The sequence below is a fragment of the Leptinotarsa decemlineata genome, unplaced genomic scaffold (assembly GCF_025532065.1).
Source record: "Leptinotarsa decemlineata unplaced genomic scaffold, Ldec_3_MD MMD2_tig00004307_RagTag_RagTag, whole genome shotgun sequence".
Taxonomy (NCBI): domain Eukaryota; kingdom Metazoa; phylum Arthropoda; class Insecta; order Coleoptera; family Chrysomelidae; genus Leptinotarsa; species Leptinotarsa decemlineata.
In genome coordinates, this window is record NW_027412606.1 from 4,684,704 (window position 1) to 4,708,929 (window position 24,226).

Here is a 24,226-nt window from a genome sequence, read left to right on the forward strand (position 1 = left end):
TACCAGTGGTGCAATTTGAATCCATAAATATAAAATTTTCATCTAATATCTATATGGATTTTGGAATATATTACATCCTATTTCATTTTTGCCGCCTCAAGGTACAATTTCAATTGATTTATAGCTCTATAATTGAATCTACTGACATAATAATCCATTATGCTCGAAGTCGACACAACCTTCAGAATGATTATTGCTTGGATTCTTCTATTCCATTCTGATAATACAGTCCTATTATAAGTTATTACATTTTTTCCACAATCATCCTCAACCCACATTGGAATGAAATTTAAAATTAAATAAATTATAGTAGTCTGAATGAAATATCATAAACTAGCTACGCCCACACATTCGCCAGGAACAGTTTATTATAAATAAATGCTTGAATGACAGTATGTAAACATAATTTGAACGTACACCTTTTATCAATTGAAAATTTTCCTAAAAATAATCTCTAGTATAAATAAAATAAACCATAAGAGGATATAAGTACCCTGAATATATATTTCATCATCTTTAATAATTTCTCAGATATCAATACAAATATAATCAGAAATGTTGTGTTTCTGACATAGATAATTACATTATGAGTAGTAGCTGATCAATTTAATAGCGATGCTTTATCGCAAAAACAGTTTAGAATACTAAATTACATCGTTATCTTCATCTAAGATAGACTCCACTCATTATGAGAATCGCAGGATGGAGCATAATATGTATATAATTTTTCAGAAGGTATTTTTCTACGTGCTTGGTCAGGTTGACCAGAAAAAAAGTTTAAAAAACTCGCATCACATCCTGTTGACTCATTGGTATCAAGTCCAAGACGAATTTACCGAATACCATCGCTATTGTCATTCAGCAAGACTAATTGCACTGCCCTGAGAAGTCAGTGCTATCGTTATATCGTTCTTGATAGAACATACATCTCAATGATAACTCAGTACAGCCAGGCAGACATACAGCCAATTTTGACAAGTTTTATAAAATACGTCCGTTTCAGATATATTATCCGAAACATACAAGCATGCCCTGAAACCCAGCAAAAGCCAGGCTATCGACGAGTCAATGATCAGATTCAAGGGTCGAAACCTGCTGAAACATTATATCCCAGATTTTCGTCAGTAAAGTAGGACAGATAACAGAAAAAAACTAGGTAAAAGAGTTGTTCATCACCTGACAAGAGAGTTGGTTGAAAAAGAATATCATTCTACTTTGATAATTTTCTCAACTCTTTCTAACTGCAAAAACGTTCACAAGCAGAGATGATTTAAGTATGCTTGTGGGACGGCGAGGAAAGTTAGGAAAGATTTGCCAAATGACGATAAACGCTTGAAGAGGGGCAATTGGGATTGCCGGGTTAGCATAGATGGACTGACATTTCCAAAGTGGATGGATAACAGACCAGTCCACTTTTTGAGTAACTATTTGGATCCTACCAAAACTGATTCTATTCCGCGTAAGAATAAAGATGGTTCCGTTCAAGAGGTTAATTTTCCTGTACTAGTGAAGGACTATAATGATCACATGACGTATTTTATTTTATCGATGTGTCGCTTGTGAATTCCTTCATTTCATAAAAAGAAAGGGTACATTCTCAGGGCCAATTTTCCCTAAAATTATTTCCTATTTCTGTTGCACTCGAATTGGTAGGCGCTGAACCAAATTCCAACAAATGAGTACGTCCATCGACCACAGCATCAACATCAAATCATTTCAAATGTACGGTGCCGCATGAAATTAGGTGCTCTCAAATGCCAATCCATGGATAGCCAGGAAGACGCGCCTTGTGTAGCACTAAGTTGGAGCCTCATAAGGCCAGATGGCATTGTATTAGGTGACAAATATGATATTTTGTAAAATTTTCCATGAAAACACTGATTTGTTTCAGATGTGGCGTCGCATTATGTCTCTCCGATACAAACTGCTTTATGTATCTTTCAGTGGAAGAGCTTCATGAAGCAAGAGCCGAATCGATCCCTCTACGAAACCCTCCATCACTTGGAAGGATCGATTGCAGCTTGAGAAATAGTTCTTATGCAGATTTTGTGAAACATGTTCTTCCTTACGAGTCAGTAGAGAGTTGTCCTGAAAATCATTGAAAGGAAATTGGATTAGATAATTTAGGAAACACCTGCTAAATGAATATCATTTTACAAGTGTTGTTCATGACGAAGGATTTCAAGAATGAGGTTTTAATGATGAACGAGAACGAGAATGTTTTCTACTTATTCACCAAACTCAAACACCTGTTCATGCAGCTGCAGTGTCGTAAGAATGTATCATCTTTCCTACCAACCGATTTCCTGGAGTCTTTAAGTCCACTAGATACTCGTTAGGACAAGAGGACTGCTCTGAATTCTCAGGGTTCTTCACTGTGGTCGTGGCGTGGAATCTGGTCATTATTACGCCTTGATCAAAGACGAAACAGACTGGTTTAAGTTTGATAGTCGTGTCACTAAGTGTTCTGGCGATGTCTTGAATTTATTGGAGCCTCTGGACACACTACATTTTATTTTGTTCAAGAGAGGACATTGGCAGATCAAGATCTTCAAACGATGTTGTGCTGCAGGTTTTTACGGGTTATCCTGCAGCTGAAAAAGCAAATGCGCCACTGCAATCAATGAAGTCGCCCTGGAGCGCCAATTAATTTTTGTTGTTTTATAATTTCATGATTTGAATTTTGAAAGTATTATAAATTTTGAAATATATCAGATGTATTTATATATTTGAAATAAATAATTGTTTTCACCGCCTAGTGTTCTGACTATGAGCACTCCCTTCTAGAGCTAAATCAAAGGCAAATCATAAAAAGTAACAATATACATATTTTTAATAATGTGTTAATAATCATATGCAACTGAATTTTTTAATTATTTTTTTTTACATAATTGCGGCCTCAAAGGGTTGCGATAGTTCACATGTTGATCTAAAATTTTTATTATGGTTTCGAAAATACTATTCTCATGTTTAATTCATTTCGAGAATAAATCCAAGTAGGTATATTTACGACAATCTCATTAGAAGAAAAACATATTCCTCAGCCGCTGAATTCAAACACCAATTTACTTCCATCAAAATGTCATGACCACGTGTTTACATCTATCAATACCTCACCTTCTAACTCAACAACTTTTCCCGCTCTCTTCAATGCTTTGACAGCTTCGTCGTGCGTAGCTTCTCTCAAGTCATCTCCATTGACAGACAAAATCGCGTCACCCACGTAAAGTTGTTCCGTCTGGTCAGCGGCCATCCCTTTAAAAATTTTACTAATGAGTATAGGCATTTTATTTTCTTTGCCACCTTTAATCGAAATTCCCAGTCCATTATTTTCGGATTTTATAACACGCACCAAACGTTTTTGGTTAGCCACCGAATCCGGCACATCCGGAGTATCACTTAGACCGCTAGGAGTTTCGATATTATTATTTAAAGTACCGTTCAATGTAGTGGTATTTTCATACGACTCGTCTAATGTTATGCTTAGATAATCGTCTTCTAGAGTAACAAAAACTCTGTACCACTGCCCCCGTACATGAGTCTCTAGAATACCCGAACGTCCGAAAAAGCCGGGAGAAGTCACTTCGTCACTCATCTTCACATTGAAACTAGTCACAACCGCCTGTTGTCAACAATAACAAAACGTAATCGCACCTGGCACTACGATGATTACACGAATCAGCTGACTAGAAGCAGGTGGGCGGAGGGCTTGAATTTTAAGTCATAGACCAGACTGACCGTCGCTGCATTCCCAAAGGCCATCACATCGCTTTGGAGGCAGGTTGGCCGACTGTCTGCTGTTAGGTTACGGATCAGTGCGGTGGTAGTGATGTTTAGATTGTTGGAGTCGTATTTTACCGATGATTCGGCGCGTCTGAACCCCTGTGTTGCCTAGGTTACGGGCGTCCCTCGGGGTTTTTCTTAACAATACGAGGATATGAATGTTGCAGAGACATCTTAGCGAGAGTGGAAGAAGCTTTTTAACGTGTTGTCTACATATTGTACAGATATATTCTTTGTGTTTATAAAATAAGGATATATTCAGTTGGAACGGATTTGAAAATATTGGTTCATATTCAAAGGCACTGAATTCCAAGTACGAAATGAGTTCAAAAATGAGCTGCAATTTGTTTCATTGTGATAAATGACAATGTATTAACTTTCAAAAACCAGGAATGTTTTTAAGAATTATACTGAACTCAAGCTTATCTCCGGATATTATATATAACGTTATTGTAATTTTGGCACAATCTGAGGAAGAAGTCAAAGGTGTAAAAAATGATATATGAGTTTTATTATTCTATGTTTTACCCAAAACAGCCGATGAAAATCACAATCTTGAAGAGACCATATGATCAATGTATCTCAAGTTGAAAATCGTCCTCAACCATAGGTTGAGCAGCGAATATCTTTACATTGCATAAGTGTGAGAGTAACGGGATTTTAAATCAAATACCAATGCTTTCGGAAACATACCCTACTTATACGATTTATGGAACTTTCGCCACGGAATAAAGACGAAAGAAAAGAGCTTGAATAAATGGGCAATACCTATAACAGCCGGGTTGGAAAGTCCCGGGCCTAAGAAGGAAAATGCGTTTTTTTTTTATTCAAGATTGGCTTTATTCATCAACGTAATATTCATCAAAAGCCACACAATCATTCCATTGTAAGTAACCCATTGTAAATCCTTCCAAAGAGTTGTCCCCGCGACAGTTTCATCTTCCTGTTCACACATCCTGCATTGAGGTGTCTCCACTCCTGCCATAATACGGAGGTGTTTCCTTAGTTGTTAGTAGCGTCAGAAATCCTACTGTTAAGCGTAGGTTTTTCCTGGTCGGTGCCAGCTTTCAGGGTCGCCCAGGGTTCTAGAATTCTTAGTCCAGCAGCTTCCTTGGCTGAAGAGTCGTGCCCTTTAACCCATCTCAGGATAATGTTATTATCTACGGAGGCTTTGGCTAAATCTTGTTGGCACTCTAGTACTAGCCCTGAGGTAGCACATTGTGTGTTCAAGGCTAATAGGGCTTGTCTATTTTCAGTGCGGATTGTAAAGGTAATTGTATCCAATTTAGCAAACAAAGGATCACAAGTAGATGCATTATCGAGCAAAATTATAAAGAGTAGTTTTGAAGTAATTGGACATGTGTGGTGTTATATTGTCAACACCTCGTTACAAAATGGTAGTTTTCCAGATGATCTAAAAACAAGTACAGTTACGCCTATCGAAAAAGTTCCAAACACAAAAAAATGTGATGAATATCGGCCGATTAACACTTTACCTTGCGCTGAAAAACTGTTAGAATCAGTAGTATATCAACAACTGTTGGAGTATTTCAATAAAAAAAAACATGCTATTCACAAACCAATCTGGTTTTAGAGCCAGACATTCATGGGAATCCGCACTTCTGCTTACAGTTACTGAATGGAAAGATAAAATGAGTAAAGGCATGTACACTGTAGCAGTATTTTTAGATCTTAAATGTGCGTTTGAAACGGTTAATCGTGAAATTTTAATTAAAAAATTAAAAAAATATGTCATTAAAAGAAAAGTACTTGATTGGATCAGTGATTATCTCACAGTTAACCAAAATCATTGAATTTGTATCGACAGCAATAAGTATAGACCATAAGGTTCCGCAGGGAAGTATTGTGGGGCCATTACTATTCTTAATTTACATTAATGATATCAGCAAATTTAATGAATGTGAATATGTAAACAAAACAAAGGCTATGATACTTACTACACCGTTTAAATACAGATAATTAGATTTAAATCAAATTGAAATTAAAATAGAAAATGATAAAATTGAGCTCATTACTGAATTAAAATATCTAGGATTCATGTTAGACAATCATCTATCAATAAATAACCATTTCACCTACATACACAAATAAATTTTAAAGAAATTATATTTTTTCACAAGAGTACCCCAACACTTAACTATGCAATCACGGATAACTGTATATAAGACAATTATACAACCACACTTTGAATATTATCTCACTCTTCTATACACAAGTGATTTGAATAAAATGGGAACACTACAAAAACTACAGAATCGCGCAATGAGGATTATTTTGAGATGTGACAGGAGTACCCATATATCTTCAATGTTAAATACTCTAGAATAGTTATCTATAGAAAGTAGGCTTACATATTTAACGATGATTTATATTTACAGAATGTTACATAACCTTCTACCCTCATATTTTGAAAAATTTGTAATTTTTAATGATCATATCCACCAGAATAATACTAGAATAAAAAATAATTTGTATGTAAATAATCAAACAAAAACATTCAACACTAAAACATTAATGTTCAAAGGATTTATTGAATATAACAGTCTACCTGAAAATGTAAAATCTTCTAACAATCTTATTCTGTTCAAAAGAAATTTATTAGACCAGTTAAGAGACCATTAAGGTATTATGTGATATTTTTTATCTTTTATTTTTTTTGTATTTTCAATTATCGTAGGTGATACTACTTATATACAAATATAAGTAGATCTTTTTTTTTGTATTATTGTTTCTATATGTATATTAATGTTAACATTACTATCGTTGTATATTAGGATGTATCCTATTTGAATAAAGCATTTCATTTCATTATGTTTTTGCCAGAAATTCATTTCCTGGTTATTTCTTCTGTGGCGATTGATATACCAGCCAGTTCTGGTATTTTTCCATTCCCCACTTAATCCTTAGGCTTAGTGATCTGGAGTAAACTCCACATTCTGAACCTTCTTTGGTTTTTGAGCCGTCTGTATATATACGTATTGCATCTGTAGCATCTGACTCTGTGTTCTGTTTTATTTGTATTTTGTAGGGCTTAATTGCATCACTGTCTGCCTGCAGCAGAGGTTACACAGTAAATGCTTCTCGCGATAGACTTAGCCTTAATTGACCCATTCCTACTTCGAGGTTTACACCAACAGTGCGCAATCGTAACATGGCCATTAACAAAACTTCCTTAACGTACAGGTCCAGAGGGGCCAGACTAGTAATCAATTCCATTGTCGCGGTTGGTGTTGTTCTCATGGCTCCTGTAATGTTTAAAAAATCCAATCGCTCTATTTGATATAATTTTTGGATGGCCGTTGCTTGTAGAACTTCCGGTCCCCATGCAATGACATACGTTAACATAGGTCTTATTATTACAGTGTAGATCCAGATGACCACACGGGCTGTGGTGATTCGGTCGTCATATAAACAAGGAACAAAGTCCTTCAGCTTCTCAACTGTTACTGAGACCAAATGTTGCATTGCTGCCATACGTTAACATAGGTATTATTATTATTACAGTGTAGATCCAGGTGACCACACGGGATGAAAGACCTCATATGCATCCCACTCGCCTCCGACATTGCTCATAAACCACATATGCTCTTTTTGCTCTAGTCTATAGGTAAGAGTTCCATGTTGGCTTTTCGTCGAGGGTATTACCATGTTATTTCACCTCGTCAGAGAAGTTTAGTTTACTTTTGAAGATTTCGAGAGGTTTAAAGCCCAATAAACTTCTTTTTCTGGTGAAAAGGACGATCTCAGTCTCCTTGGTATTAATCGACAGTTAGTGTTTCTTACACCATGTTCCTGTTTTTGAGCCCATCCTGCGCTCTATCGCACAGTGTGGTCACAAATTTGCAGGTTTCCAAGATAACTATGTCATCTGCACAGAGGCGGCGTAAGGTGTGGGCGGTGTGGGCTACCGCCCACGGCCTCGCGGTGCAAAGGGCCTCGTGCCTCAAAGCAGAAAATACATTTCAAAAAATCCAAAAGGACATGTCATGATTTTTTTATAATTAATATATTAGAAAATTCTCAACCTAAAGATATTGCACTCTTCGGCCCACGGAAGCAAATGATTGCAAAATTCGTGAATTATCTATATTATTTATGACTGGATCGAAGAATATCGATAAACCGCATATAAAATTGCTTGTGTTTAATCGTTTAATGCAGGTATTAACTACAAAATAACAATAAATCCAGTTCGCATTTATGACGATGTATCTCTGTAGTTGTTCGTAAAATAATTTTTTGCTGCGAAATGGTTAATTTTGGGTAAAAAACCCATGAGACATTTTTTGTTTAGAATGAAACAGGCTATCGGAAGTAAATTTTTAAATGGTAAACAAATAATAAGACAAAAAGTTACATTGGAAATAAATTTCAGAGGTTGTGTTTTCCACCCCTCACAACCATGGGGTCACCAAGTAAGCTAAGTATCTTTTTGGTAGTACAAAACGTCAGGTTGATTTCAATATTGTAATTTTTTCAGTTCTTGTGAAAAAAAATGTTATACAAACTTTATGTACCGCCTTTGAGGGGCTGTATCTTAACAAGGGATGCTCCAATGAAGTTTCTTTATATGAAAGATTCTATCTTTTTTTCGATGAGGAATCAACCTCCTTAAATGTTTTACACTTATTCAGTTACACCCTGTATAGCACCGGAGGCAACAACTTAACTTAAGATTAATTTAACCTCACCGAGCATACCTAAATACTCAGACAAAACCAATTTACACCAGACTCTCACCCTTCCACAGTTCACCTAAAAAAGTTCCTTCCATCAAGTTAATTGAAGAATATCTGTTTCGTATTTACTCTCTCTTGTATTTTTATAATTCAATCAGGTTGAAATATGTTGTTCCATTTGTGCCTTTATTTGATTACCAAAGGGTACTCAAAGGCGAAAATGAATATTTGATGATTCGGTCGCAATATAAATAAGGAACAAGGTCCTTCAGCTTCTCAACTGTTACTGAGATCAAATGTGGCATTGCTGTCAACTAAAACCCTTAGCAGTTGACCAATGAATTGAACAACATTCTCCGCAAAAATTTTCTCTTTTCGACGTCACCACTTTCAATACCCCATTATTTCAAAATCGTATTCTTTGGAACAAATGAGGCTGAATGCAAAGCAATCTATGCCACAGTGGACATCCCCACTGCATCAATGAGATAATGAGTATTGGTCATCGGAAAAACCTTGGCCTGAATCGTGTCGTTCGGTCCTACGAGGGAATTTTTTTCCGCAAAAAATATCACATTCAAATGATCCCTTCAGAGCATGATATCACCCACCAGGAAGGAGGGGGCCAAGCCACCTGCGATGTTGAAAGCTATGAAATTAGTAACCCCCGCAAGTTTCATGAACCGCTCAGGCATCACGCGCTGAGCCAGAGAATAATCCTTGATGTAATCTGCCCTGCAACAACACTACGGGAGGGTCAAAAATATATCCGAAAATCATCCTTCCTTTTGTGTCCTTCAACGGTGCGAACTGGAAAATTTTAAATATCTGGATAGTTGATTTAAATGGCTTGTTTTACTAACTGGCCCCTTGACCCCAAAACTAAAAAAAAAGTTGTGTGATGAATGATTTGTCAATTCATTGGCTGATATGTTTATTAAGACCCCAGCGGATTGCGATATATTACACAAACACTGATATGATATCATTAACGTGTTTTCACAGTGGTTAGGATTGAGAGAAACTTTCTTATCAGTTCCATAAATACATTCAAAACATAATTAGTTCACATCGTTAATGAAGAAATAGTATATTTTGAATAATTTTCTACCCTGTGAGTTTCTAAAAGCGTCTGTTGAAGGACCTCTGTCACGGATACTTCTTGAACACTGATTCGCATTGCAGTACGCAATAAATATATTCAACTGAATAAATATTCTTCAGTTGCAATAACTGTGAGAACTAAATCAAAATCATTTAAACTGTATCGGGGAGAGATACATACTGTTTTACACAAATAATTTCAAAGAATCCGAAACCCATCCTTTACTTCCTTCGCATTGCACAATGATTAGTTGCGATCCTTTGTTTGCAGACATGTTAAGCGTACACATTCTCGAACCATCAGTTCACCCTTTCGTAACTGTGTCCTGAGTGTCATACCAAGTTTTGTCCAAATAAAAAATTTGCCGTTGTTCTTGTCTATATATATATATATATATATATATATATATATATATATATATATATATATATATATATATATTTATTTGTTCTAGTATTTGTTACGAAATTCCACTATTCTTCTGCTTTCCATAACTGCTTGACATTTGTTTATTATTTTGAATCTAAATCCTAGTTTCTTTATCCAATTCTGAAGAGTTTTGTCACAGCAGCTCACGTTATGGCCGGAAGTATTCCATCACATCTTGCGTTCATAAGATTTGTTTTTGACTATTTCACGTACAGTTGAGAAAGAAATTTCTGTCAAATCTGATGTTGCTTGTTATAGTTTGTTTCCCTCGAAACCAAACTTGAGATGTAGATTCTTATATACATTGAAACATGCTCTCTGTGTTTCGAAATTCAAATGCATCCGAATCTTCACTGGTATCTCTTTTTGGCATTGTTCACCATCGCTATTGGAATCACTACTCTGGAAAAAGCATGCGTTGTTATTACACTTGTTATTACTATTAGTACTTGTCCAAGGATGCCACATTCTGAACAGATAACAAAAACTGCACCAATATCGAATTTCAACACTCATATCGCGATCAGTTCCTGAACTGAACATTGACGACACGACGGCGATAACCATCCCCGATTTCTATACGTCACCATAAGATGACTTCAAATTTAATTTTATCACTCTTCAGCCAATCATAAAACTGAGTGAATACTATTCAATACGAACTGCCAATTCTTCAGTCCACGTGGACTAGTTTGCAGCAGGTTCATTTCTATATATTGGTTTTCTGCCTTTGAGAGTGCCGCCAACTTCAAGTGTACACAATATCGTTTACTTCGATCAAACCTACTAGGTTGACCTGTTCAATATGGGTACTTGACAAGAAATATGAGAGCCAACGAAGATGATCTGAATATGGGCGATTTGAAGGCAAAGCTGCTAGAACAGGAAATACGAATTGGAAATAAAGACAACAATCAACGTAAAGCATTTGCGACACCAAATACACGAAGATGAAGAAAGCTGTCTATCAAATGAAAGAACAAAAATTCAGAAAATAGAAACAAAAACGAATAGTAGTATTCTCATGGCTCAAAAATACATTACTCTGTATTCATAATTTTTGAATATAACGTTTGGGTGATCATTCTTGTTTTCTTGAAGACCTAACTGAATGGAAAGTATTGATGTGAAGAAGACGACAATAATCGTCGAAATATTCGAATTGAAAATTGTGATAACTGTCCACTCGCACGTGAGAATACTATCTATTATATCTTTGGACGTGAAAAATCACCAGATAAAACTACAAGAGTAGCGAAAAAATAAGCAGAGGTACCTTCTACTCTTGTATCAAATTATCCAAGATTCCAGGAGTTCAGGGTGTTAGAGGATCTAAAAAAATCAGGAAGGAGTAAGAGAAAATGAACGTTAGACATGGACAGATATAGGTCATAAACAAATCCTTCAAAATACGGATGTTTCATTGAAATAAACTGCTTTTCTGATCGCAAAGAGAAAGAATCATGAAAGTTTGTACCTCAGATGTGGACGGCAACATTTGAAACTGGTCTACCCAATTCCAGAAAATCAGAAATCCGAAGACACTATGAGAAGTTTGAACTAATGGTGATGCTTGACCAACACCAAAATGTGATACGTGCTTCGACTCGAGAAACATAAAACAATTTAAATGGAGGTTGTAGCATTATTAGAAATTGAATCAGCCAAAATCAATTCCCAAACATCATGCAACAATGAATATTAGTTAGTGCTCATTGGCTACAATCTTAATTTATTTCTGATATATAGATATCGGCAATGGCATCAATTACTGGTCTGATCCCTCTGGACCTGTACGTTAAGGAGGTTACGTTAATGACCATGTTACGATTGCGCACGACTGGTGTGAACCTCGAAGTAGGAATGGGTCAATTGAGGCTGAGCCAATGGCGAGAAGCGCTTACTGCGCAACCTCTGCGGCAGGCAACCAGTGTTGCAATTGAACCCAGGTTTGTGTTTAATAAACCCTACAAAATTCAAATGCAACAGAACACAGAGTCAGATGCTACAAATGAAATACGCATATATACAGTCGGCTCAAAAACCAAAGAAGGCTCAGGTTGTGGAGTGTACTCCAGATCACAAAGCCTAAGGATTAAGTGGGGAATAACAATCTGCACTCACAGCAGACAAGCCCTATTAGCCTTGAACAGACAACGTGTTACCTCTGGACTAGTACTAGGGTGCCACCAAGATTCAGCCAAAGCCTCGGTAGATGATAACATTATCCTGAGGTGTATTAAAGAGCACGACAGGAGTGAAGGTACTCGCATTGCCGACTCTTCCGACAAGGAAGTGACTGGACTAAGAATTTTAGGGCCCAGTGGCACCTACGGCCTCATGACTTCGACAATTGCGGAACCAGCCAAACGCCGGAACCAGCCTGACGCCGAAGAAATGTTTGGCAATGACCAGGAAAAATCTACGCTTAACAATAAGATTTCTGACTGGCCACTGTCAACTAGGGAAACACCTCCTTAATATGGGGCTAGTGGACACACCTCTATGCAGGATGTGTGAACAGGAAGATGAAATTGTCAGGCATGTCTTATGCGAGTATTCAGAGTTATCGTCAATAAGAGATTGTGTGTTCGGCGAATCTTGGCCTACACCTACCGATATAAAGGAAATGTCTCCCAGTGAACTGTCCACCTTCCTGGAAAGGACAGGATGGACGATGACCTAGGTGTGCTGTGGGCCTACACTCACCCTCTCTATTCTACAGATACAGATACATATATATCGTTGTAAATGGAGAGTTATTTCCGAGGTTGGTGCAGTCAAGAAATTATTGATTGTTTCCAAATTTCTCTTCGTTTCCAAAGTATTTCGAGTAAATGCTTTCCGATGAACAGTTTATCTATTTCCAAGTTAAATTTCTGTCGACGGTCTTCGAAAGTGATTCAAAACTTCCATTATTTGAAACACAATTATTTTATCACATTTCGCAACTTCTTGAAGTATGATTCAATGAGCTGCGTAGGTGAGTTAATTCATATTTCATGTCAATTTGACACACTTTGAAACTTCAAAATTTGTCGTGAATTAATTGTTCAAGTGAGTGGAATATGTCTTGTCGCTGCAAACTTGCACAACAAACAACAGGTGTATCTAGAGCAGAGGAAAACTCGAATAAAATATCAGAGAAAATTTCCATCGGATCACCAAATGATGATCTCCACAAGAAATCCAGTTTTCTCATAGACAAAAATGGGTGAGTGCACAAACTCAGATGGTGATTCAATTTCATAGGACTATTCTTATCGAAATTAACATATTTCTTCAAGTTATCCTAAAATTTAATAAACCTTGTACCGCAAAATTATCAAATAGTTCAAAGGAAGACTAACATGTTCACCAAGTGATCATCTTCAAGAGGAAGATTGAGAATTTATTCCTCTTGAAGATGATCACTTGGTGATCGAAACACGTGTAGAGGTGTTAAAATAACGGTTCGGTGTGGCGAAAAAACTCCAGTAATACTCATTACTACACCAAAAGTTCCAAACAGTTCATCACCAATTGCTGAAAATGTTGAGAAAGTGAAGACAATTGTTATGGAGGCACGTCGAATCACTATTAGAGAAGTGTCTGAGGATGTTGGCATATCGTCTGGCTCATGTTATGTAATATTTTCGGAAATTTTGGGCATGAAGGGTGATACAGCGAAGTTCATTCCAAAATTGCTGAATTTTGACCAAAAAAACTGTCGCATGAGCATCGCTCAGGAATTGTTAAATGACGTCAACGACGTTCCAGATTTGCCTAAAGGGGTCATAACGGGCATCGAATCGTTAGTATATGATTATGACATCGAAACCAAAGTCCAATCAGCCCTATGGAAGAGTCCACTGGGGCCAAGACCAAAAATGCACGCTGAGTTCGATGAAATGTCGAAGTTTTGCTCACTGTTAATGGATATCATAAAATGCCATAATAGATTTTATAGCTAAAATCGGGTACCAACTCATTGGACCATTAAATATATATATTGGTGTTCCACAGGGAACAGTTTTGGGTCCAATTCTGTTCCTTATATACATTAACGCTTTATCCCAAATACAAAATTTCAATAGCCATATCATTTGTTACGCTGATGACACAGCGCTAATATTCAGAGATGACTGTTGGCACAATATCTTCAATTGAGTTAGTGAAACCTACAGAAATTAAAAATCTGGTTCAACAATAACCTACAGAGTATCAATTTAAAAAAGACAAAATTTATGTGCAACGTCCATAAACTATCTAGGTGTACCTAGTTATTGTCCAACATCTGAGGTGGAAAGAACACATTTCCCAAGTTATAAATTCTTACAACTTTAGGGAAATACTCTCTCGAAAAAATATATTAATTTTATATAATTCCTTGGCAGAAGCTATTCTCAGGTATTGTATTGTTGTGTGGGGAGGAGCATTCAATAATGCCATCAACTGCCTACAAACAACCCAAAATTCATTAGTAAAAATTGCATTCAAAAGAGCTACACGTTTCCCATTGGAACAGCTATACAGGGAAACTAAATCCTTATACAGCTACCACTGTTTGATATGGATGTTCTTGAATATTCAGAAATTTAGTTTTATCGCTCACAAAACGACAAGATCAGTCGAAAACTTGCATATAAAAATTCCGCTCTTTAAAAAAAGTCATACGCAAAGATTAGTTTTCTTTTTCGGACCCAAAGTATACAATCTTCTCCCAACACACCTGAAAAAAATGAAAAAATTAGGTAAATTCAAACCGATCCTCAAGCAACACATTTAAGAGAACCCGATGACATTCAAAATATTTAAAAAAAAACAAAATATTTGAAGAGTCACCTCAAAATCCTGCATCGCTAAAATAAACACCACAATCATGCCTCGGCCATCGTTTTTACCAGATTTGGCGCCCCTGCGAAATTTTTCTGAAAAATAAAATTCCACCTTGAGCGTATATGTGAAACAATATATTTTTGAAAACTTTTGCAGAATTGAATTCAATGTATTAAGTTGGTTAGTTTTCATGAATCCGTTTCATTCATAGATGGTGTTATTGATTCTCATCAAGTAACTGGTCATATTATGCATTAGGTTTGCTGAATATGGCGTTGGCGCGTTCAGGGTTGTTGATTTTTTTCCTTCAGCGAATTTGTCTTCTGATGAGTCTACATACAAATTCGTAACAGAGTTTCAGCTTAGGTTAGGTTACGTTAGGTCCAAAGTGAGTGGGTCTATTCTACCCTCCACCGCAACCCGCAAGGGTTTATTGTGGCTCACATCTATTCATACTCAACCAAATAAGCCCAGCTTCTTAACGAAGCCGGATAGTTTGAATAGTGAGTGGTCTTTCACGTCAGATGGTAAGAGTACGGCTCTGCCAAACTCTAAAAACCGGTCCCCAGCGAGGCAGGCACAAAGTATATGCTCTGCTGTTTCATCATTTTCCAAACAGAGCAGAGCTAGTCTCTGCATGTGATGATTCAAATGTAAGAAGGACTATTAGACATCGTTGTTCATCCGTGCTCTAGTCCAACAACTATTTGGTAGCAAGCTTCGAAGGGTGAATAAACGCCTTGAAGTGACCCAATCCTGGAAGATTCTGCCAGAAGTCCATAAATCTTCTAGCAATCCGGATGTTCAATCTTTGTTTGGCAAAGCCTAAAGCGATGTCAATGACAGGTTCTGGTCCGATGAAGCTGCTTGCAGCACCCTCCTTTGCAAGAGAGTCAGCAGTCTGATTGCCTTCCAGGCCAGTATGGCCAGGAATCCAGACCAGATACAATATGTTGAGTCTTCCTATCGAGGAGAGTCATTTTTGGCAAATTGCTATCAATTTAGACGTTGCTCGGTAGGCTTGACTGTCCGAGAATATTTTTTTTGAGGTATGAGATTGGATTCTTCCAGTCTCTCCGCGAACAATTCAATAGCATAAATTTCCGCTTGAAATACAATCGCATAGGTTCCTAGGCAGGTTGATATATCTGTGCTGGGTCTGCGACTGAAAACATCTGCACTAGAACCGGAAGGTGTTTTTGATCCATCTGTGAACCAACAACTATCTGCTCTTAATATTTCCTTCTCTCGAAGGATCCAGTCCCCTCTACTCGGGAACAGTACTTTATAAAGCAGTTCGTAGTTGACAGTTGGAGTCATAAAGTCAGAAGTCATTTCCAGAATGCTGTGACTTCCAGTGTTAACCAACAGTCTGTTGCCCTCTGCATTGAATCAAGTCTATATGCAGTCCATCTAGCCTCTCTCTCCAGAAAAATGTGTAGAGGTGGTAGATCTGGAAGGATATCCATGGCGGCTACCGGTGTGGAACTAATGGCAGCACTTCTAGCCTGTCTCTGTAAGCCAGAGAGCTTCGCCTGGTCCATTTTTTGTAAAGCCTTCGGCCACCAGGCAATTGCACCATAAGTGATAATGGGTCTGACAATCATCACATAAATCTAATGGATTTGTTTGGGACCTTAACCTCAAGTTTTACCACAAATGTCCATACAAACAGTCTGGCTTTGTGTAATACTTTTTCTAAGTGAGCGTTCCAGGTGAGTTTTTTATCAAAGACAATGCCAAGAAATTTCACCTCCGTTCCAAATGGAATGAACTCACCCATAAGGAAAGTTAGATCGTTCAATTTTCTAGCAGAGTTTCAGACTCCAATACAGTGTTTTAACATAAGGCTGTTTCGAATATACATGGTAACTACAGATTTTTTTCAATTGTCAACTAGGATATCCCATCAGCTTTCACTTAGCATTGCTTTCACTACAGGAATATGCTGCTGCGAATATGCTTTCATGCTCAGTCAAGACCATGAAAGAAGTTGCCGCTATAGCCAATCAAATAAATCGTCAGTTGCAAAACACGCTCTGTCAGAAGCAGCCATGACATTGCCTTCGAAAGTACGCAAGTTCTTGATAAAACCAGAGGGTACTATCCGTTGCTATTTAGAGAGAACATAGAAATACATAAACGTAAAGATAGTTTCAATCGTGAGAAAGAGAGCTAGAATATCAACAAAATATAGATACTGACACTTCGTAACCCAAAGATTCTCCCTATGATTGAAAATGGGTCGTATACCAATTAGGTACAAGAGCAGTCTGCCCTTCGACTCCTAGTCCTTACTTATAAGTACTGATGCACCAGGACCCTTTTCATTTTGCGCATCGCAACAAGACGATCGTTTTGATAATGTCTGCCGCAGTAGCAGACGAAACGTCAAGTATAAAAACCTGCAGACCTGGTCAGTTCGACGTGGGTTCTTCGTTCACTGTCTCAATCGACCGATGTGATAGATTCATAGTTTCAAACGTAAAACTCAGAACGTTCTTAGTTGGTTTATGTTTGGTCGTAGCATTTACGAACAAAAAATCACCCGTTTAAACTCTTCAACTTCCACATGGTGCTTTTTATATTTTTCAATTATCGATATTTTCAGTGACATGTCCTGGAGTTGGGATATTACTGAAAAATATAGGCTCATTTTGATTTTTCTGATACCTTCGAAATGTCAGAGACCTTTTATTTCACCTCGTCAACATGGTTTGGTGTGTTAGAGATCAACTGCATATAATTCAAATGTCATTGAACAAGTTATTTCTGATAGTATTGATAATGAAGGTCATATTAATGTTATATACATGAGCTTCTCCAAAGCGTTGAACCGTATCGACGACCTCTCAATTCTATCATATAAATCAAACCAAATCAGTTTCAGTTACGCAATTAATAATCTATTCTCTTCGTACTCTCAGACCGCAGATGGTGAATTTGGTTTTCTACAAAAGTTACCCTTCCTCTCCATATCTTTGGAATTCGGGAGTTCTGCAGGGTTCGAACCTTCGACCTCTGTTGATTACTGTACTCGTCAATGACCGGACAAATGACTTGGAATGTTGTCATTCATCTTTTGCATATAACTTGAAACTTCACACTTTCGTGAACGAAATTGCAAGATGTATATTTATTTGAAAAAATATTGGAAATCAGTTCACACTTGCCAGATAAACTTTTAATGGACTATCAGAATCTGATTTTCATACAGGGTGTCGTTCAGCTTGGGGTAATTTCATGATCATGAAATGGATTATTGTTATCAATAATGATCGCTAGAATTAAAGTAATATCTATTCAAATGACCAATAGTTCATAAATCGTTGAGTTCTGTAAGAAATATTCTGAGAATTTGAAGATTACTTTATAAGAACCTTGAATATTGACGAAATATCAGTGTTTCCTATAATTTCCAAAACGATTGAAAATTATTAAATCGTACTTTCATTCTCTGAAACTGTGAGTCCTTTTTTTGTTCCTTAGGATTAAAAGCCTCTGGAGACACCCTACATTTTGTTTTATAAGAGAGAGAACATTGGTAGATCAAGATCTTCAAGTGGTGTGGTGCTGCAGGTTTTTCCGGGTTTTCCAGCAGCTGAAAAAGCAAATGCGCCACTGGAATCAATGAAGTCGCCCCGGAGCGCCAATTAATTTTTATTATTGTTTTTATTTTTATCGTTGTTTTAAGAAAATATAAATTAAAAGTTTTTTATAATATCAAAAAACTTTAAACATTTAAAATTCCTCCAAAAGGTTCGAAATGCCAAAAATGTATGTTCTTCTCAACGATTCATGCAGAGAAGTCATATACATAACCTTGGATTCAGCAGGAATTCAGTTGCACTCCTCAAATCTTATTCAACAGATCGTCAACAACATTTGAAGATTGATGATTGAATTTCAGATAGTCTAACCATTCAACCAGGTGTACCACAAGGTTGCATTCTTGGTCCTCTTTTATATACATTGTATACTTCAAACTTTCATCATTTTTCGACAAACATGTCACTTTGTATTAGTCAGTGGGTTATGCTTAAAAACAGGCTGTAAACAAACCTAAAGAAATGAACGTTAAATGTTCAAGCCTGTCTCGGATATACCTACACAGTAGGTTGAATGGACTGACGCTTATCAGAAAACAACTACTCTCCTGGCTAATACCCCGTAGAACGTTGGATTATATCCGTCAGTGCAGGAATCTTCACAGAACATTTCCTGCATATGCAATTGGAAATACAACTGAAAGAGCCTACCTTCAATTTTGGAACTCGTCAGTGCAAGATAGTGGCCACCATCGACCTTAAGTCAAAGATATTCTATAATTGAAAATCTAAATTCTTTCAAAGTATTTCATTCCCCGTTCTAAGTTGGAGCGTACAACAAAATGTCACTCCATCTAGTGGACGAGGTATTAACCAACTGCATATCCGAAATTTGCCCGATTCCTCTGAATAAGGAAGGAATATCATTGACTTAAGGTCGATGATGGCCACTTCTTGCACTGATGAGTGGCTAATGAACCCGAAACCGGTCTGCAAGTGTGCCCGTTCCAAAATTGAAGGTCAACTCTTTCATTTGTGTTGCCAATTGCATATCCAGGAAATTTTCTGTGAAGAATCCTGCACTGACGCCCTTCGTTGTATTAGCCAAGGGAGTACCTAGTTGTTTTCTGATAGGCGTCAGTCCATTCAATCTACTGTGTAGGTATGTCCGAGACAGGCTTGAGGATTTAAAGTTCATTTCTATAGATTGAACATGTCACTTCTAAACTGAAAACGGCATACGCAGCTCTTAAATTGTTATATCCTCATCGAAATGAAATGAATTTAAAAATAAGAAAAATGTTACACGAGTCGATGGTATTATAACATTTCAACCATTGTGACATAGTTTATGGTCCTTTTCTTCGGAAATCTGATGCCTTTTGTATTCAAAAGGTACAAAATTCATGGCTACGTCTAATACTCAGTCTCAAAAGAAGAGATAGGATTTCACATAAGCTTAAGAAAATGGGCTGTTTAAGTATGTCCAATCGTCATTTACTACATTCGCGTTGTTTTTTTTAAAGTCCTCAAAATTAATACACCTGAATATCTATGCAGGACAGTCACATACAGGACAGATGTTCATAATCTTAATTTGAGCAGGAAGAATCTTATTGATATTCCAATGCATAAAAAAGATATATTTAAATCCCCCTTCTCTTATATCAGATTGCTATAACTGCCTCTTTACTAGATATTGTCAATTTTGCATTGTCTTTGAATTCCTTCAAAAAAAAACAAAAAAAATTGTTGACCCACCAATGATAAAACCTAGTGAATAAAATGTATATTTATAGTTTGCATTTGTTAAGCAGTTATACAGGGTGTTTGGTAGCTGGGTGCAAACTTCAAAGGGGGTGATACACTACCCCATGTAGAACATATTCATACAAACATTTTTATTTTCTAGCGCGTTTTTGATTTTTAAGGGAACTTTTACGATTTTTAGTACAAAAACCCAAAATTGGTCAATTAAATGCTAATAACTTCGAATCTTAACAGAAATGTCCGGTTTTTTAATTTATTTTAGTAGTATTATGTATCCCCAATCGTACTAAAGTAGTTTGAAGCACCATTGTGTCCAAAAAAGTTATGTACAGAGCATTTAAACTTTACAAAAAATGAAAGAAAATAAAAAATCTGACCTTTGATGCCAATTAAAAAAATAAATAAAATACATACAGGTGTTCAGACACCTTTAAAAACATGCTTGGTTATTGCTCTTTCGTTTGAGGTATCATTTACCTAGCTAAGTCTTGAACTTTTTTAATTAGGGTACCTGAACCAGTTAAAGGTCGTAAATATGGATTTTTGTGGAATTAAAGAAAAAAATGGTTTGTACTGTAAAAATTTATTGTTGGTGTTCAAAATGTCCTTCACCATTGCGTATACACTTTCTACAACGATTTCGTACTTCAGTTGTGGTTACTTTCATTTGCATTTCCTGTTTCATAATTTCAAACGCTGCCTCTATTCGCTGAAGTAATTCTTCTCTCGTGGTGATTTCTGTTGTGTATACGAGTTCTTTCACCCGACCCCACACAAAAAAATCCAACGGAGTCAGGTCGGGCGATCTGGCAGGCCAGGGGATGGGTCCGTCTCTCCCGATCCAGTTGCCAGGAAAACAGCGGTTCAGGTGTTCGCGGACGCTTACAGCCCAATGTGCTGGGTATCCATCTTGCTGAAATAAGATCGGCCTGTCCGTGTCCAATATTAGCACTTCGGCATCATAGAGTAACATTGGCAAGTCGTTTATCATGAATTCGAGGTAATTTTGTCCATTCAAATTGTCAGGCAAAATGTGTGGGCCAACCAATGTGCGTCCGATGACCCCAGCCCACACATTTATTGAAAATTGTCTTTGGAAAGAAATCTGAAACAAAAATGCAATAAAATTAGTTAATTTAGGTAATTAAACACGTGTTGAACATGGGTAATAAAATAATAATAATAAAAATCATTTATTTACTTTTTTTTCCCAATTTGGATTGCTGTCCTTAACAGCCCATTCATGAAGGTTGTGGAAATTAGTAATTACTTCCCTGGAGAACTTCGATTCGTCAGTCCAGAGGATGGACTTTAAGAACCATGCGTCGTCAATATCTGCGTTTTGCAAAAAACGGTAGAACCGTATCCGTCTCGCCGGATCCGTTTCCTCCAAGCCTTGCACATCCGTGCCGTGAAACGGATATTTCTTTTCGTTGTGCATCGTACTCCACACTTTCCATATCGAAAGGTTTAAATCTCTCGCTACAACTCTGATGCTGGTGGTAGGATCCACTTCGAAGGCTGCGTGTGTTGGAAAACACACGGAATTTAGGTACCCTGCAATAAAATAACTCATTTTTAACGTCTTTTGAAGGTGAAAATGGCAAAATTTAACTACCGCTACAATTAGAAATTAATTTACCTGCGGTTCGGGTAATGTTCTTGGTACAAACGTCGTGCCAGAGATGCGTTACCATCAGCTCTGCCATACATAAAAATGATATCGGCTTGTTCATGGCTCGTTAACTCAGCCATGGCAGCACACACAACAAAAAGTTCGATAGTCCAAAATAAACAACACCTGCAGGAGCGAAAGGCTACAACTGAACACGGTGAATTACAAAAATGGGGAACACAAAACCAACGTCTACTCGCAACTCGAAAGGGCAAAGCAGTGACTAGAGAACTTGTTTGGCCAACCAAACCGACCCGGCAAGGGGTCCAAGATGATTACTCAACTCAGGTACCTAAAAATTGATAAACTCAAAAGCAAGTTTATGGCCTTAGCATAAGGTCTAAATCATAACAACAGAATGCATTCCAATTAATGACTAGCTTCAGTTCAAATTCTTTGTTGTAAACTGCCCCCGGCACCGGCCTTTGTTCAGTTTTCTCTTCTTCCAAGTTGGGCTAAGTTTCTTATTATTCCATGTAAGTCTAAAAATAATATCGCATATTGCTTTAGGATTTTCGTTTGAAGGTTTTTGAGCTGAATTTCATTTAAATTACTTTTTTTTTAAATTTATCAAATATCCATATTTACGACCTTTAACTGGTTCAGATACCCTAATTAAAAAAGTTTAAGACTTAGCTAGGTAAATGATACCTCAAACGAAAAAGCAATAACTAAGCATGTTTTTAAAGGTGTCTGAACACCTGTATGTATTTTATTTATTTTTTTAATTGGCATCAAAGGTCAGATTTTTTATTTTCTTTCTTTTTTTGTAAAGTTTAAATGCTCTGTACATAACTTTTTTGGACACAATGGTGCTTCAAACTACTTTAGTACGATTGGGGACACATAAGACTACTAAAATAAATATAAAAAACCGGACATTTCTGTTAAGATTCAAAGTTATTAGCATTTAATCGACCAATTTTGGGTTTTTGAACTAAAAATCGTAAAAGTTCCCTTAAAAATCAAAAACGCGCTAGAAAATAAAAATGTTTGTATGAATATGTATGTATGTATGTAGAATATGTTCTACATGGGCTAGTGTATCACCCCCTCAAAGGTTTGCACCCAGCTACCAAACACCCTGTATATTATAAGTACTAATTAATTATATAGGTTATGGGTACGTACCTTATCAAAAGTAGGTAGATTTTTCATCAATTATTTTTCATTTACAATTTTTTTCACGGGAGTGTGGAAGAATCAGTCAACTGACCTAACACTACTCCTTTTGTTTTGCTGTCTTCTTTCGATTAAATTTTACAGTTCTGTAATTATTTTACCGGCAAGCAATAAAAAATTTATTATTATTATTATTAATATACTCTCAAAAAGCATGTTGACGATTTTAGACTCTGAAATTTTATACGGCGGGAAACAATTTAGAACTATAAACGGAAAATGTCGAGAAAACGTGTGAAACCGATTTTATTCCTACCAATAAATAAGACACAATACTTCATTGAAGTTTTGCGTTATCACTACATTTCAAAAAATAAAAAATGATGGTTGAAAATTGAAGTATGGATAATATTCCAAAGGTACAGTTGGTATTGTGAAGCTTTATTCGTATATTTTGTAAAAGACTGAATAACCCTTCGAAAATCAAGCGTCAATGTATAGGAAGTGAAAATCCCTTTTCAATGAGATATCTCTTGAGCCCTATTCTCATTCCGAAATATTTGTAGCATGCCATCTCCGCTTATACTTTTTGATTCATAAGTTCAGTTCTGTTAAGAACAAAAACTTGTAATCTGCCGACAAATGTTTTCTCCCCCGGTAAGGCCTCGCGTTTTTTTTTGTACGCAAAGCCTTACCACCGTATATAAAAACTCACGTCAAATGAGATAATTGCAGCAATAACAATAAATACCCTTTTCTAGATAATTGGTAAATTTACTACGTCGGAATAAACAACTTCCTCATATCTTATGGGAGTCAGTGAATCCCAACGAATAGTATATCAAATACTTTCGTTGCAATCAAGGTTAAATTTCTACAAAGTATGTTAACCGCGATAACGTTTGTTTGTGCGATCTTGGGCAAAACCTCTTTGAAATTTCTTAGTCATGAAAATGTCCTGATATATTTTTCATAATGTTGTTAGTGTCAATCAGCATTCAATACCGAGGTAAAAGATAGAACTGGAACCTCTGACGTAGAATAAATCTAAAACAAGCACTATTCCCAAGCACTAGAACTGCAACATTTTTCTCGAAGCACATTTCACCAACTCTAAAACTGGTCTTTTATATCTGAGAGGGTATACTTTCACTCTTAGACACACATTTTTTTGAAGGACAAAACACAAGCACTACAGGCAAATCCTTAAGGCGCTCTCAGAGCGGTGCCTGTGCGAAAGTAGCGATTCACGTTGGATTTGAATAGCTGGAGATCA

General features: G+C 36.7%; 2 protein-coding genes across 5 annotated transcripts in view; one reads left to right on the forward strand and one right to left on the reverse strand.

Moving 5' to 3' along the window:
• The window catches only part of LOC111509513 (beta-1-syntrophin), a 306,745-nt gene extending 302,607 nt beyond the window's left edge, over positions 1 to 4,138 (reverse strand). The window contains exon 1 of the mRNA XM_074178803.1: positions 3,118 to 4,138. Coding sequence (XP_074034904.1) covers positions 3,118 to 3,595 — 478 coding nt within the window. The 5' untranslated portion in view covers positions 3,596 to 4,138. The remainder of the gene's footprint in view (positions 1 to 3,117) is intronic.
• LOC111513245 (purine nucleoside phosphorylase) overlaps positions 1 to 24,226 on the forward strand; it is a 49,917-nt gene that overhangs the window by 4,566 nt on the left and 21,125 nt on the right. Inside the window, exon 1 of one of the 4 annotated variants that reach the window (XM_023169414.2) lies at positions 13,064 to 13,231. The exons of 2 other annotated variants lie outside the window; for them this stretch is intronic. In XM_023169414.2, coding sequence (XP_023025182.1) covers positions 13,086 to 13,231 — 146 coding nt within the window. In that variant the 5' untranslated portion in view covers positions 13,064 to 13,085. Of the gene's footprint in view, positions 1 to 13,063; positions 13,232 to 24,226 lie in introns of those variants that run through there. One more of the 4 variants, XM_023169415.2, reaches the window with a different exon arrangement.